This window comes from Culex quinquefasciatus, chromosome 1, assembly GCF_015732765.1.
Source record: "Culex quinquefasciatus strain JHB chromosome 1, VPISU_Cqui_1.0_pri_paternal, whole genome shotgun sequence".
Classification (NCBI taxonomy): Eukaryota; Metazoa; Arthropoda; class Insecta; order Diptera; family Culicidae; genus Culex; species Culex quinquefasciatus.
The window spans coordinates 69,600,629-69,617,334 of NC_051861.1; the positions used below are offsets into that span (position 1 = coordinate 69,600,629).

The following is a 16,706-nucleotide window of genomic DNA, read 5'->3' on the forward strand; positions in this document are numbered from 1 at the left end:
CAAGAAACACTGTTGGATGACTTGTTTTTAGCATATCGTTGTATTTGAGCATCATTTTAGTTTAATTTGACCCAATGTCACCCCCTCTAAGGGGTGAGATTGGGTCAATTTTCAAACAATTGGCATTTAAGGTAGTGTTCATCAAAATCCACCATATTTTGGGAAAATGTTAGTAAACTATCTAAGAACAAATCTACGTTGAAAGATTTTCGATGTTATTTAAATTGTTTTTGCTATTAAAAAAATACGAGAGGTGTATCGTTTTTTGACCCATAGTCACCCCCACTGACGGTATGCATTTCGAGATGATGATGTTTTTTGCTTCAAATGACTGTCAAGTTTTTCTGGGCAAAATTTTATAATGTTTGCTGATGTAGTTCTCGAGATACAGCCATTTTAAAATATATTTTTTCAATATATCGAATTCATGACAAATTTATTTGTTCAGAGCCGATAGTTTACAGTCGGAAATAACATTTTAAAATGGCTGTATCGCATATACTCAACAGTCATCAGATGCAAATGGCATAATTTTCACGAATTGCATATTCTTTAAAGTGCTGAAATTGTATTGATTTTATTGATTTTCTTTGAAAAAGTCGGAAATAACATTTTAAAATGGCTGTATCTCAAGAACTACATCAGAAAACCTTCTGAAACTTTGCCCAGAGATACTTGACAGTCATATGAGGCAAAAAACATCATTATTTCAAATTGCATTTTCTTTGAAATGATAAAATTGTACAGATTGTTTTGGTTTTCTTATTGAAAATCGGATGTAACAAAAAAAAGGGCTGTATCTCGAAAACTACATCAGCGAATGTTTTTATTTTTTGCACAGAGGTTCCCTATGGTGTAAGGAATCAATAGACCCCAAAATCTTGGATTGCATTTTTTTTTTTTTCATAATAACGGTTGTTCAAAACTCATTGAACTGCTTCCCACCATTTTGTCCACCAAATACATGACCTGCATCCATAGTGCAGTGTCTGGATTTCTGCTGCTGGACTCAACCAGCTGATCGACGTCGGATTAGGCAAAGACAATAGTTTGCCTGTCCGAGCCTTTCTCCGCTAATTCGCATCGATCAGTTGGTCTTGTACAGCAGCAGAATCAGAACAATTAGACCGTCGTTGCGATCACTCCGCACTCCTCGCACCCTCGTCCACCGACTGGACTTGGTGGTGCAGTGATATTTGTTTTGTATTTTTGTGACGAATAAAAGTCTTGTGTTTTCGTTATCCTGCGTGTTTCACTGTATCGGCCAGCATCCGTAATTAACATTTTGGTCCTTCGAGCCGGATGCCAACGTTCCGGTGCCAGAAGGTGAAGCAGCCCAAGCCATCATCATCACGACCAGTCTGTGGAGCTGCAATGGAGTTTGCACCATTTTGCTGACGAGGGAACGCGCAAAGAACCACCATCGCCGACGACGTGCCAAGATCGTTGGCCAGCTGCAATCCGCGCCAAGGATTCCGGCAGCTGAAGGTGCGATTCTCAGCGATCAGCAAAACGGGTGAGCGAGTGCAGTGCAAGTGAAGTTCTGGTCACGGATACGCCCGTTACGTCGCGTCTGACTACGGAGCGCTCGTTCCGTGCACGACGCCAACCACCAAGAAGACACCTGTACCTGGAATCGCCATTTTGTTCGCGCAGACGTGGACGCTAGTAACCGCCTTTGTGCTAGGTCCAGGTGCGCACCACGTACAAAGCGGATCGATCTACCACGTCCTCACCAAGCCGCTCTTTCAGACCGCCGAAGGCCGATTCGGTGGACATGCTGGAGGAAATCGACGAGGGAGTGGTATTCGGCAGCCTTCCGGTCATCCGCCAGTTCCAGTCCCGCACAACCAAGGACAAAATGGAGCAGCAAGTCCAGGACAGAAGGAGCCGACCATCACGGCGGGGAAGTCCCGCTCAAGATCACCATCCACGTGGCACTTCGGCGCACGTGACATGGCGGGGAGGGCTTCCCGCTGAAACAAGCCATCAAAAGGTCCACGTGGCACACCGCACACGTGTGTATGACGACCTGCACGAGAACATCAAGATCGACGACGAAGAAACATTCCTGCCAGGTCAAGGCGGGGAAGGTCCAGCGTCTTACAATTGGTGTCCAAAATTTGCATTCCATGCAGTTTTGGAATTCTTACGAATTCGGTGGGGAGTATGTTCAAAACTCATTGAACTGCTTCCCACCATTTTGTCCACCAAATACATGACCTGCATCCATAGTGCAGTGTCTGGATTTCTGCTGCTGGACTCAACCAGCTGATCGACGTCGGATTAGGCAAAGACAATAGTTTGCCTGTCCGAGCCTTTCTCCGCTAATTCGCATCGATCTTGGTCTTGTACAGCAGCAGAATCAGAACAATTAGACCGTCGTTGCGATCACTTCGCACTCCTCGCACCCTCGTCCACCGACTGGACTTGGTGGTGCAGTGATATTTGTTTTGTATTTTTGTGACGAATAAAAGTCTTGTGTTTTCGTTATCCTGCGTGTTTCACTGTATCGGCCAGCATCCGTAATTAACAACGGTAGTTTGAGCACCGTGGCCAGAAGAGCTTTAAGAAAAAGTTAAAATTTACAGCGGTGGTGTTGTAAATTCTGTAACATTCAAAAAAGTGCATCGTTTTCTAAATGTCAAGCTATAAAATATACTTAAAACAGCTGTCCTCATTCAAACTGTAGTGCCGATTGATCCCAGTCTATGGAATTGAAATAATTTTGAAAATTTAATATCATTATGCCAAATGACCATTATGCCAAATGGCCATTATGCCAAATGACCGTTATGCCCTTCTCGACAGCTTTTTCTGAATGTTGTCTCGTGTATTTTTTTGCGCTGAAATAAAAAAAAAGTGATTAGAATAGTAGTTTATGCAACAAGTTGCAAAAAGAGGATTTTTTCAGCACGAGTCGTACATTTATTCAACGAGGTTCACCGAGTTGGATAAATACGAAGAGTGCTGAAAAAATCAAGTTTTGCAACGAGTTCCATACAACATTTTTTGCAATTCCAAAAAACACACACTAAGTGAAATTTTATGTCAAATTTTCATGTATTTTGTCAATAAATCGTTTAAATAAAAAAATGTTGAAAAGTGTTACTTTTCGAAACAAGTGCTGAAAAGTGTTGCTATTCGATTCTGTTATTTTTGGTACAGAAAAGTAGGCTATTGCGTCGTTCAAGAATGACAGGAAAAGTAAGTAGTTTCACGACGGAATTGCAAAAATGGTTTTTAAGCGTGTTTCTTATCGTTGTACATAAACACTAACATATGGCTCTAGGATTCTATTTCCTACAAGTTTGTCTTTGATCACTTTTTGATACGATGCAACGGCTTCGAGATACAGTAATTTTTAAATTACGAAATACAAAAATATTTAAATAACTTAAGCCCTTCTCAAATGTCATTTTCGATTGCAACTGGTTCCATATACACAAAAATGGCTTAAATAAACCTATATGATAACATGTTTACAAAGTTTCATTGAAATCGGAGAGGGTCGGGTACAGAAATACTAGAGAAATTCCCGATTTGAGCTGGAATTGCTCAATATAGCTCTTTTAAAAATCATTTAAATGCAACAACATATATGAGCAATTCTCTACGAAATTGGTCTTTTTTCTTCAGTTCTAATTTTTTTATTTTTTAATCCGACTCAAACTTTTTTGGTGCCATTGGTATGCCCAAAGAAGCCATTTGCATCATTAGTTTGTCCATATAATTTTCCATAGAAATTTTGCACTTGTCCATACAACAATAATGTATGAAAATTAAAAAATCTGTTTCTTTTGAGAGAATTTTTTGATCGATTTGGTATCTTCGGCAAAGTTGAATGTATGTATACGGACTGCGTTGGAAAAACTGATACACGGTAAATAAAATGTTGGTGATTTTTTATTTAACTTTTTGTCACTAAAACTTGATTTGCAAAAAAAACTATTTTTATTTTTTTATTTTTTGATATGTTTTAGAGGACATCAAATGCCAACTTTTCAGAAATTTCCAGGTTGAGCAAACAATCTTTGTCCTAGTTATAAATTTTTAAATCAATACTGATTTTTTCAAAAAATCGAAATATTAGTCGCAAACATTTTTCATCTTGATTTTTCGATGTAAAATCAAATTTGCAATCAAAAAGTACTTTAGTGAAATTTTGATAATGTGCACCATTTTCAATTTAAAGCCACACAGCAAAAAAACCGATGGTAAAATCGCATGCAAAAGCATGCACATCACCTTCGTCAAAACAGACACTTAATATTACACACTGCATGTAAAATTTTTGTAAACACATAAAAAAAGTTGCAACCGACGGGATGCAAACCCAGCACCAACAGTAAGGACTGGCGCCTAAGCCCACTCGGCCATCAGACCGATGAAGAATGGAAAGGATAAACGTATATATGAGTTTGACATTTCGGTCAAGTAGGTATTCCATACTGATTAGAGAGCCTGGATCTTATTAGAGAACGGACATCTCAAACCAAAAGTACCAATCGAAGCACGAGAACTGTCAAATGGAGGTACCAATCGAGCATAAGACAAAGGATTTTGTTCGATTGGTACCTCCGTTTGACAGTTCTCGTGCTTCGATTGGTACTTTTGGTTTGAGATGTCCGTTCTCCAATAAGCTCCAGGCTCTCTAATACTGATGGGCTACATATTTCAGGGTGTAACATTACACAGAATTTCATAAAAAAATGCAAAATTTATTTTACACCCAGGCCTTTTACACGCAGCTCGATTACTACTTTATTTGCTGTGCATGTTTAGGTAACTTTTTTGAAAATAGTCGCAGTTTTTCATTTTTTTTTTTAATTAGTGCACATGTTTGCCCAATTTTGAAAAAAATATTTTTGAAAAGCTGAGAAAACTCTCTATATTTTGCTTTTCTGAATATTGTTGAGATATTGCCATGCAAGTGATTAAACACAGGAAAATTGATGTTTTCTAAGTCTCACCCAAACAACCCACCATTTTCTGATATCGATATCTCAGCAACTAATAAAATATTTTCAATTTTTTTTAAACCAAGACTAACATTTTAAAAGGGCGTAATATTGAATGTTTGGCCCTTTTGAAATGTTAGTCTTGGTTTAAAAATTTCGAAAATATTTTTTTCGAAAAGATCGGAAGTTGAAAAATGTTTGCGACCAATATTTTGATTTTTTTAAATCAGTATTGATTCAAAAATTTATAACTCGGTCAAAGATTTTTTGCATAACCTGGAAATTTTGAAAAGTTGGCATTTGATGTCCTCTAAAACATATGAAAAAAATAGTGTTTTTTGCAAATCAAGCTTAAGTGACAAAAAGTTATTTTTTTTACCTTGTATTATTTTTTTCCAGTGTAGTCCGTATCCATACCAACAACTTTGCCGAAGACACCAAATCGATCACAAAATTCCTTCAAAAGATACAGATTTTTGAATTTTCATGCATCATTTTTGTATGGACAGCTGCCAAATTTTTATGGAAAATTATATGGACAAACTAATGATGCAAAATTGCTTCTTCGGGCATACCGAAGGCACCAAAAAGTTTCAGTCGGATTAAAAAATTCAAAAACAAATTGAATGACCGAAATCTGAGAGAACTCCTCATATGTTACAAAAGTTTTTACAATTTTTCGTACTACTTCAACAGCTTGTGAAGAATCTCACTTCCTCGGAATATGCAGAGAACATAAGACTTACGATTGATGAAAACAGTACAAAAGATGGCCCTCAAGATTATGGCGGGCAGTTTTACATAAAGGACAGCCACGGAACAGCTCATATTTCAGTTCTTGGTTAGTTTGTTTTCGGTTCGTAACAAGTTTTACTTTTATTATTATTGTTTTTTTATGTTCTAGTTTAACTTCGTCCTCTTCATCCAGGGTTCTAGAAGTTATCTCACAACAATTTTTCTTATAATACTTTGCTTTTGACATCTTCATCTTCCTCATCTGTGTCTTTTGCAGTCATCTCTCTTCGTTTTGTTGCTAATTCGTCATCCGCGTCCGGTTTTGCGAGTGTGCTTAGAAAGCATGGTCTCGAATCCATCGTTGACTGCTTCGTCAATTTCATTTGTTTACATTGCACATAGGTCAGGTTCACTGTTGTTGCTTTCACTGCTGTAGCTGCTTGGCTCAGGTATAATCGGTTGTGTACTGCTTTTTTGGTTCCCCTCTTACTTGAATCCGCACATTTTTTGTTCTTTGCTTTGAGTTTGCAAAGGAATTTTTGGCTGTAAGCGTCACTGCTGCAGCAGCATTTTTTACAGTGATTGATTTTGGCGTAGGCTGTTTCAGCAACATCCGCAGGGTCCGAACCAGGGCTTGAGAAATTTCGACTTTGTTTGTGATAGCTGACAGAACACTCCAATCGTCTTCACAACGACAACCTGATTTTTACATTCTACTTTCGTTCGTTTCACACACAAAGGAATGAGTGCTACGCAAAGTCACTCACACAATCATTGACTTTCCTCCAGGAGAAAAATCGCATAGAGAGCGGTCGTTTGACATTCTACCGAGATTCCGATCATCTCTCCAATGATAGCAATCATATGATTTCTGTCACCACGCAGCATACATTAGGAAGAGAGAGACAAAAACGAGAGAAAGAGAAAGAGCACGTTGTCTCGTTCGGGCGGCTGCTTGAGTTGTGCTCATTTTTCGTTCGTTTCGTCTTCGTGTTTACGTTCATCGACCGTCGCCAAGCAATCACGGTCATGATAGGCGTTGTGTGTTAGCGATCAAATATCGTTTTGTCAAATGATCGCTGACAGAAAGTTCTATAAGAGGAGAAAAGCAACTCGCGACAAAATTTTGAGGCTAGGAATTTTGACAGGTATGATTTCCATAAAGTATTCGCCTCCTTTTCTCTCCCACATAAAACCTGGGGACGAGGTATCTGTCAAACTAGGCCAAACTGTTAAAGTCACTCACAAAATGAACTTTGAGTGACTTGAGTTCATTTCTGACGTCACAATTTTCTCCTCTACCAACTGTACGGATTTTTTCCTTACAATACCCTCTTGGCGGATTTCTAACAGGCCGGAATTTTCGTAGGGAATTTTTCGCATAATACGGATTTGTACGGAATTTTAACAACTTTTTAAACATTGAATGGCTTTTTTTTCATTTGGTCAAAGCTTTTTGTATTTTTTAATCTGGCTGAAACTTTTTTGGTGCCTTTGGTGTGTCCAAAGAAGCCATTTTGCATCATTAGTTCGTTCATATAATTTTTCATACAAATTTGGCAGCTGTCCATACAAAAATGATATGTGAAAATTCAAAAATCTGTATCTTTTGAGAGAACTTTTTGATCGATTTGGTGTCTTCGGAAAAGACTGAAGTGAAAAAAATTATACACGGTAAAAAAAATTGGTGATTTTTAATTTCACTTTTTGTCACTAACACTTGATTTGCAAAAAAAAACACTATTTTTGATTTTTCATTTTCTGATATGTTTTAGGGGACATCAAATGCCAACTTTTCAGAAATTTCCAGAACGGGCAAATAATCTTTGACCGAGTTATGAATTTTGAATCAATATTTTTAGCTTAGCTTAGCTTAGCTTGGTTGACCGTACTCTAGCCGAGCATAAAGCTCGCAATAGCTAGGTTGGCACCGATAAGGAAAATAAATGCGTCAGGAGTGTGCCGAATGACACATCACCACTCATTTGTCCTTTTGATCGACTCCTCACGATCAACTGGGGAGGTGGGGAGGGATTTGATGATTGGATACCCTATAGAGATGCCTAAGAACTTAGACGACCTCCAAGATATCCGGATTTGGAGGGGGAAAGGGATTGATGGGATACTTCACCGACGAATGAAGTAGTGCGTAGATCATTCAACAAATACAAATATGAAAGAATAAATAAATAAAATGATAAAAAATTGAGAAAACTGTTTTTGCTGAACTTCCGGAAACATGCCAAAAACAGCAGGATCGTTAGCGCGTTGGGCTGGAGATTCTTGAATTTTGAATCAATATTTAAAAAAAAAATCGAAATATTTGTCGCAAAAAATTTTCAACTTTATTTTTCGAATTTGCAATGAAAAAGTACTTTAGTGAAATTTTGATTAAGTGCGCTGTTTCCAAGTAATAGCCATTTTTATGTAATTTTTTTGAAAAAAGTCGCAGTTATTAATTTTTTATAATTGGTGCCCATGTTTGTCCACTTTGAAAAAATATTTTTGAAAAGCTGAGAACTAGGCTGAGAAAATTTTCTATATTTTACTTTTTGAACTTTGTTGATACGACCCTTAGTTGCTGAGATATTGTGGATATGTTTACTTGTGGTACGTTCGTTTGATGGCTAGTTCCACACTGAGCGCCGCACTCAGAGCTGTAAAAGTGTTTCTTTGAAGAAACTAGCGCTAGTACCACACGAGCTTCGCCGCCATCTTGGAACTGAAACTCTGGTGCCGCACTCGATATTTTTTCATGCGAGTTCCACGCACACTTACAAATGACGTTTGATTGACCCAAAACTGGCACCGACGAGTGCCGCAGTCAGTGCCGCAACGGCTCTTTAATCGGACATACCATAAGCACAGAGTAAGTTTTCCTGAAGGGGGGATTTACCACCAAGGCTGTGTAGAAAGCCATGATTTACCACGATGTACCGCGTAACGCAACCATACATTAAATGCCAGTGCTCCCTCTGGATTACTCTGTGTCATAAGTCTCACCCAAACAACACAGAAAAAAAAGTTGAATTTTGGAATGTTGAAAATTTGGTAGGTTGAATATTACCTCTTTTTTGAGTAATATTACATAAAAATGTGTAAAAATATGAACCTGATGAATATTCATCAAAAACTGATGAATATTCATATTTTTTGGGGTAAAATTAATCATTTTTTTCGCCACACAATCTGTCACCATTTCCTGATGAATATTACCATCATTTTTTTTTATGAACCCACCATTTTCTAATGTCGATATGTCAGCAACTCATAGTCCGATTTACAATGTTAAAATATGAAACATCTTTTCGAAAACAATATTTTATAAATTTTAAGTCAAGACTAACATTTCAAAAGGGTCCTTTGGAAATATTTATTTATTTGTCGACACCTCCATCAATATGATGCACAGGCTACTTTCTTAAAAAAAACTATGAACTAATTCTAGATTTAAACACATTTTTAGACACAATAAAATCAAAACATGAATGAACGTCATTAAACTTTCTCAAACAAACATCTAACGGGTTGTGATGTCCATAAACCGTTCGGTGCCGCGGGACACTAAGCAGTGGTGGGTTGTTCCCGAGTCCTTGACGTGCTGGAACGTAGAAATGGACCAGTTCACGGATGCTGCTACAGTCAATGTTGTCCCTAAGAACGTCGAAGTTTCCGGAAGGCGTACCGTACGAAAGCCCGCTGTACTCTTTCGATTCTGGCGATTTGAGTTTCGTGGAACGGGGCCCATACAACGACTGCGTACTCCAAAACACTTCTTACTAACGAGCAAAACAGCAATTTTAGCGAGTAAGGATCGTCGAAGTGCTTAGTACTCCTTTTCAGGAAGCCCAAAATGGCAAAAGCTTTGGCTGTCGTTAGGGCGATGTGCTGCTTGAACATCAACTTACTGTCAACAACTACTCCTAGGTACTTAAAGTTTTCCACACGATCTAGTTGTTGTCCATTCATGCTGTAGTCCGAGATTATTGGGTTCCTCGAACGGCTGAATGACAGAACCTTACACTTCTTTGCGTCATCACGTTCCGGTCGCACCAGTGTCATCCCGTTCCGGTCGCACCAGTGCAGCAAGGTGTCAACATCTGCTTGTAGAGCGAGGCAGTCGACGTGAGATTTGACAGTTTGGTAGAGTTTAAGATCGTCGGCGTACATAAGCGTACTTGAACCCGTCAAAGTGTTGAGCTCATAGCATAGCATAACGGGTCTGCACCACGCTGTAGGGGGTGCCACAATGGTCAATTCAATATTCTTAGACAATTTGATTGCTGCCCGGTACAACCAAGAATATCTAAGAACGTAAATTTCCACACTGTGCTCCAAGGCTACGCCCATACAGTCCCGTGGGGATTTGGGAGGGGATGTTTTTGTTGTTCACTAGTGGCAAAAGTGCAGGGAACCCATGCGACTTTTAAAAGTGAACGGAATATTTTTGGGAGGTTTGGAATGGGGGTTAGGGGAATTTCATCGGGCCGATGAAAATGGTTGAGTGCGTAATGTATTTAATGATTTGAATGTTTGTAAGTGTAAATGTGAGTCTGTAGTGTATTATCTAATAAGCATATAGTTTTGTAATAATGATAAATAATAAATATAATAAATATAGTAAATAAAATAAATATAATAAATACAATCAAGATGATTCCAGGAAGCTGTAAAAAAAAAACAGTTATTTAAAACATAAATGCTCCAGATGGTTTCCATGCTGTTTTAGAAAGTTTCGTTAATTTAAGCAATTTGATCATATATGGTATGAGGAGGTGGTATATTACAGGAAAGGAATAGGATAAGGAATAATATGAACATTTAAATAAATCATATAGTGAGTAGACAAATTTACATGTAAACATTTGATTTAAAAAAATTCCAGGAAGCTGTAAAAAATGAAAATAATTTTAAAACTAATACTCCAGATGGAAACACAAATAAAACAACAAAGACACAAGAATCCTAAAACGCGGCTTCGCACCTTCCACATAATTCGACATGAACACGATCACGTACACAGCACAAAAAAAAACGCCACAAAAATCCATCTTCCCGGCGCTGCTGCTCACACGATAATGACGCGCAATAATATTCATTAGCACAATGACTCCCCTCACCGTATGCATGATATGAACACGATCACGAATACAGCACAAAAAGAACGCCACAAAAATCCATCTTTGCATGATATGAACACGATCACGAATACAGCACAAAAAGAACGCCACAAAAATCCATCTTTCCGGCGCTGCTGCTCACACGACACTGACGCGCAATAATATTCATTAGCACAATGACCCCCCTCACCGTATGCATGATATGAACACGATCACGAATACAGCACAAAAAGAACGCCACAAAAATCCATCTTTGCATGATATGAACACGATCACGAATACAGCACAAAAAGAACGCCACAAAAATCCATCTTTCCGGCGCTGCTGCTCACACGACACTGACGCGCAATAATATTCATTAGCACATTGACCCCCCTCACCGCATGCATGATATGAACACGATCACGAATACAGCACAAAAAGAACGCCACAAAAATCCATCTTTGCATGATATGAACACGATCACGAATACAGCACAAAAAGAACGCCACAAAAATCCATCTTCTCGGCGCTGCTGCTCACACGATAATATACGAACAGCGACACATAAGCACACCAAAAAATTAACCTGAATAATCACGACTTCGCGTCCCCACTTCCAGCGCACCAATGATGCTATTTTTCGATTAGCACAATCACTCATCCCAAACGAACAGCGACACATAAGCACACCAAAAAAATTAACCTGAATAATCACGACTTCGCGTCCCCACTTCCACCGCACCAATGATGCTATTTTTCGATTAGCACAATCACTCATCCCAATCGAACAGCGACACAAAAGCATACCAAAAAATTAACCTGAATAATCACGACTTCGCGTCCCCACTTCCAGCGCACCAATGATGCTATTATTCGATTAGCACAATCACTCATCCCAAACGAACAGCGACACAAAAGCACACCAAAAAATTAACCTGAATAATCACGACTTCGCGTCCCCACTTCCACCGCACCAATGATGCTATTTTTCGATTAGCACAATCACTCATCCCATACGAACAGCGACACAAAAGCACACCAAAAAATTAACCTGAATAATCACGACTTCGCGTCCCCACTTCCACCGCACCAATGATGCTATTTTTCGATTAGCACAATCACTCATCCCATACGAACAGCGACACAAAAGCACACCAAAAAATTAACCTGAATAATCACGACTTCGCGTCCCCACTTCCACCGCACCAATGATGCTATTATTCGATTAGCACAATCACTCATCCCATACGAACAGCGACACAAAAGCACACCAAAAAATTAACCTGAATAATCACGACTTCGCGTCCCCACTTCCACCGCACCAATGATGCTATTTTTCGATTAGCACAATCACTCATCCCATACGAACAGCGACACAAAAGCACACCAAAAAATTAACCTGAATAATCACGACTTCGCGTCCCCACTTCCACCGCACCAATGATGCTATTTTTCGATTAGCACAATCACTCATCCCATACGAACAGCGACACAAAAGCACACCAAAAAAATTAACCTGAATAATCACGACTTCGCGTCCCCACTTCCACCGCACCAATGATGCTATTTTTCGATTAGCACAATCACTCATCCCAATCGAACAGCGACACAAAAGCACACCAAAAAATTAACCTGAATAATCACGACTTCGCGTCCCCACTTCCAGCGCACCAATGATGCTATTATTCGATTAGCACAATCACTCATCCCAAACGAACAGCGACACAAAAGCACACCAAAAAATTAACCTGAATAATCACGACATCGCGTCCCCACTTCCACCGCACCAATGATGCTATTTTTCGATTAGCACAATCACTCATCCCATACGAACAGCGACACAAAAGCACACCAAAAAATTAACCTGAATAATCACGACTTCGCGTCCCCACTTCCACCGCACCAATGATGCTATTTTTCGATTAGCACAATCACTCATCCCATACGAACAGCGACACAAAAGCACACCAAAAAAATTAACCTGAATAATCACGACTTCGCGTCCCCACTTCCACCGCACCAATCACCCGTCAAAGTGTTGAGCTCATTCACAAAAAGTATGAAAATGAGCAGCCCCAGGTGGCTTTCCGCAAGAAATGTTAGCCACTCAGTCGCCAGCCAGCGACAAGTTAAGACGTGTTTTGCTCGTGTTGTCATCTCACGTGCTTGGAAGTTTTTGACAGATGGAGGTGGAGGATTCCTCCGAGGAGGAAGATTTTCGTCCCGTCCGCGGGAATCGGAAGCGGAAGAAGTCCAGCGAGGTCACTGGAATCGGCATCGAAGGAGAAAAAGTTGAGAAGACCCTGCTCAACAACAACAAGTTTAGCCCGCTAGCGGATAACAAAAACAACAACAATGCCAGCCCAGCAGGAGGAGGGGACGCCCCGGCGGTTCCACCACCCGGCCAGTCGGCAGGTAAACAAAAGCAACCACCTTTGGTGGTGAAGAACACCACGGATTTTTACAAGCTCGTGGAAAGTTGTAAATTAAGTTTCAAACCGATTTACAAACTAACCCGATTTGGAACCAAGGTGTCCAGCTTCTCTGTCAAAGATTTTGACAAGTTGCAAGAGCTATTCAAGAAGAAGAAAGTGGAATTCTACACCCACGATCGGCGGAGCGAACGAAATCTTCGGGTGGTTTTTCGTGGTTTTCCTGATGAACTGAAACCGGACGAGGTCAAGTACCTTCTGAAGAGGGATCTCAAGCTGGACGCGCTGGAGGTGCATATCATCAAGCGGAAGGAAAAGTCCACCGTGGACGAAACTCCGTACATTGTGGTCTTCCCCAAGGGATACACCAATCTGAAGAAGCTCTCTGCAATGAAAGTTGTGGCAAGCACTATCATCCGGTGGGAGGCCTACCGGAACAAGCGGCCGAACGTGACCCAGTGCAGGAACTGCTTGCAGCTGGGTCATGGAACCAGGAACTGTCACCTGAAAGGCAGGTGCAACAACTGTGGGGGTCCCCACAAGACGGACGAGTGCAAAGTCCAAGAAGCCGAGCCGAAGCGGTGTGCCAACTGCTCTGGAGCCCACGAAGCCACGGACCGCAGCTGCCCTAAGCGTGCGGACTTCATCCGGAGGCGCCAGCAGGCGTCGAAACCGAAACCGCCGGCAAGGAAGGCGGAGAAGCAGAGTCCAGCAGTTCCGGCGTTTACGCCGGCGGAGTTCCCTCCGCTGCCGGGCGCAGTTCGGACGGAAAATCCAAAGATCACCCTCGTCCCGCAGGAAGCAGCCAAGGTGGCCCCCGAGACGGTGGAGCCACGGAGAAGGAAGCCGGGGAGGTACTCTACAGTTCGGCTGAGCTGTGGGGGATTTTCTCCGAGTACATCGGCAGGTTCAAGACCTGCAAGACCCGCTTGGACCAAGTAACCCTCGTCAGTTACAAGATCTCCAAGTATGGAATTTAAGGAGTTTTTTTGTTGTTATTATATATTGTTTTACTGATCCTCGGTCCCAACCTGGTCACAGCACCTAAAAGGACCTAATAAAAATAAGTTAAAAAAAAGAAATGTTAGTCTTGATTTTTTTTTTAATTTCAGACGTTCAAAAAAGCAAAATATAGAGAATTTTCTCAGCTTTTCAAAAATATTTTTTTTTCAAGAGTGGACAAACCTTGGGGCAAACATGGGCACTAATTTAAAAAAAAATAATAAATTGTGACTATTTATAAGTACTTTTTAATTGCGAATTCGAAAAATTAAGTTGAAAATTTTTTACGACCAATATTTCATTTTTTTGGAAAAAACAGTATTGACTCAAAAATTCATAACTCGGTCAAAGATCAGCCTACGTCTGCGCAAAAATGGTAATTTTTAAAAGCTAATATCTTTTCAGCAAAAAATCATAAAAATATAATGTCTTCGGGAAAGTTGTTCTAAATTTAATGAAAGTCCTATATCTAAGAATTGATAAAGATTGGACGACTATTGCGCCTTTATTTTTTACCGGTTCTTTGAGTTTTTTTTTATTACTTTGTGTTTTTATTTATTATTTTGTATCCATGTTAAGAATTTTTAAACCCTACGAACAACACATTCATATTTTTATCTGTTTTAGGACCCAATGGAGATGCTATATCTGTAACCAGTTCAGTTAACTTCTAGTAAGTTAAAAAAAAGATTTCGAAGATATTTGAAAATTGTATTTAAAAAAAACTTGATTTAACTCATTGCATTACATTTTTTTTATTACAACACTAGTTTTGGGGCTGCAATGACTGGTAATCGAACAGGCATCATTGTCAACAGTGGGATGGATGATTTTTCTTCGCCGGGATTATTGAATTATTTTGGACTACCGGGGTCGGAGCGAAATTATATTCAGGTTTAATAGCCATAAAATTTCTATTTTGCATAAATTATTAAGAATATTTATCACTCACCAGCCACAGAAAAGAGCCCTTTCCTCGATGGCACCAACGATTGTAGTAGGTATGATGGCACGGATTATCTGTGATAAAATGGAGAAAATAAAAAGTGGAAATATAAAATTATTATCTTAAAAACATTTTTTTAGGGAAAGACGGAAATGTCAAATTGGTAGTTGGAGCAGCTGGGGTACAAAAATAACAACGGCAGTTGCAATGGTATTTTGAAAGTGATTTGTTGTTTTTACTTAGGGAAGGTGGGGCAAGACGACCATATGGGGCAAGAGGAACAATCCTCGTACGATCGTTATTCTTACTATTTCCAATATTTCCAATATGAGGAATTATTACTAGCAATGCAATTAGTTAATGCCACTACCACATAACCACCAAAACTATGTAAACGCCTTGGAACACAAGATTGAATTGTGTTATTTTGGAAATTCTTTGTTTTCTTATAACATTTAGAAAGCCCAAAATAAGACTTAGGGCTCGTTTTTAAGAAGTTATTTAAAAACTGATAAACAATTATTAAAATAAATTGTCCGTATAAAATACAGTGATATTATGAAAAATTACTATTAATCATCTACGTAATTTATTTTTTTCGTAAAAACGATCGAAATACAGGGTGTTTGGTTCATGGATGCGGATACTTGGTGGTTGCCTAAAGGACCCCGAAATATGAAAAAAAGTCTTCTACGGCATGGTCGAATTCTCATCCTAAACCGAGTTAAGTAGAATTTACTGTTTTGAGGAGTTTCTACACTAAAATCGATTTATCTCATGATTGTGATCACGAAAAGCTTCGCTTCTGATTTCATGTGAAAGCTGAGTAAATTTCACGATAAAAAATGATTTTTGAAATTTTTTAAACTTTAGTTAAGTCTGCCTACAGAGCCTTTACATTTTTCCTTGCCCTAGTGTTGTTGGTTTTGCATTTATTTTGCGTAAATGGCAGGTAAATGGTTTGTTTTATGTATCAAAACGATGCTCCTAGATCCTCTCTACAATTCTCTCTAAATAACCATTTCCCGAATTCTTTTCCTAAAGCCGCTATTTTAATTTTATTGGTGAAAAAATCGAAGCCAGAAAACCTGATATGGTACCTTAATAAATCAAACCGACGCCTGACAGAGCATCGCGCAAAGCATACTTGATCAACGCGCGCGCGGCCGCATGTTTGCTGGAAGGAGGGTGACAGTAAGAAAACAAACCACGTGTGCCCATCGCATTGTGGAAAAAAGTTCGTTTCAGAATTGTTTTATTACCGCAGGTATTTTGTCTCGCGTTCTTTTGGCAAACAGGTTAAAACAAAAGTTAAGGGACGGCTATTTAAGGGAAAGAAGGCGTTAATTATTAAAATGAGCTAAGATGCAATAAGTGCGGCATAGGGTCTCGTTGAAGGATTTCCACTGTTGTTCAGTGTGCGGATCGTTTGATCCAACAATAAATAATTAAGCTGATTAAACCAAACATTTTAAAAAATCCCATTGACAATGCAAATAAATGTTCAGTTAGCAGGAAGTAGATACTT

The 16,706-nt window shown here is 39.4% G+C and overlaps 1 protein-coding gene across 1 annotated transcript in view; it reads left to right on the forward strand.

Moving 5' to 3' along the window:
- LOC6049897 (scoloptoxin SSD14) overlaps nt 1–16,706 on the forward strand; it is a 49,407-nt gene that overhangs the window by 17,243 nt on the left and 15,458 nt on the right. The window contains 6 exon segments of the mRNA XM_001866542.2: nt 5,658–5,802; nt 14,860–14,905; nt 15,003–15,126; nt 15,188–15,233; nt 15,319–15,354; nt 15,357–15,388. Of these exon segments, the coding sequence (XP_001866577.2) occupies nt 5,658–5,802; nt 14,860–14,905; nt 15,003–15,126; nt 15,188–15,233; nt 15,319–15,354; nt 15,357–15,388 (429 nt within the window).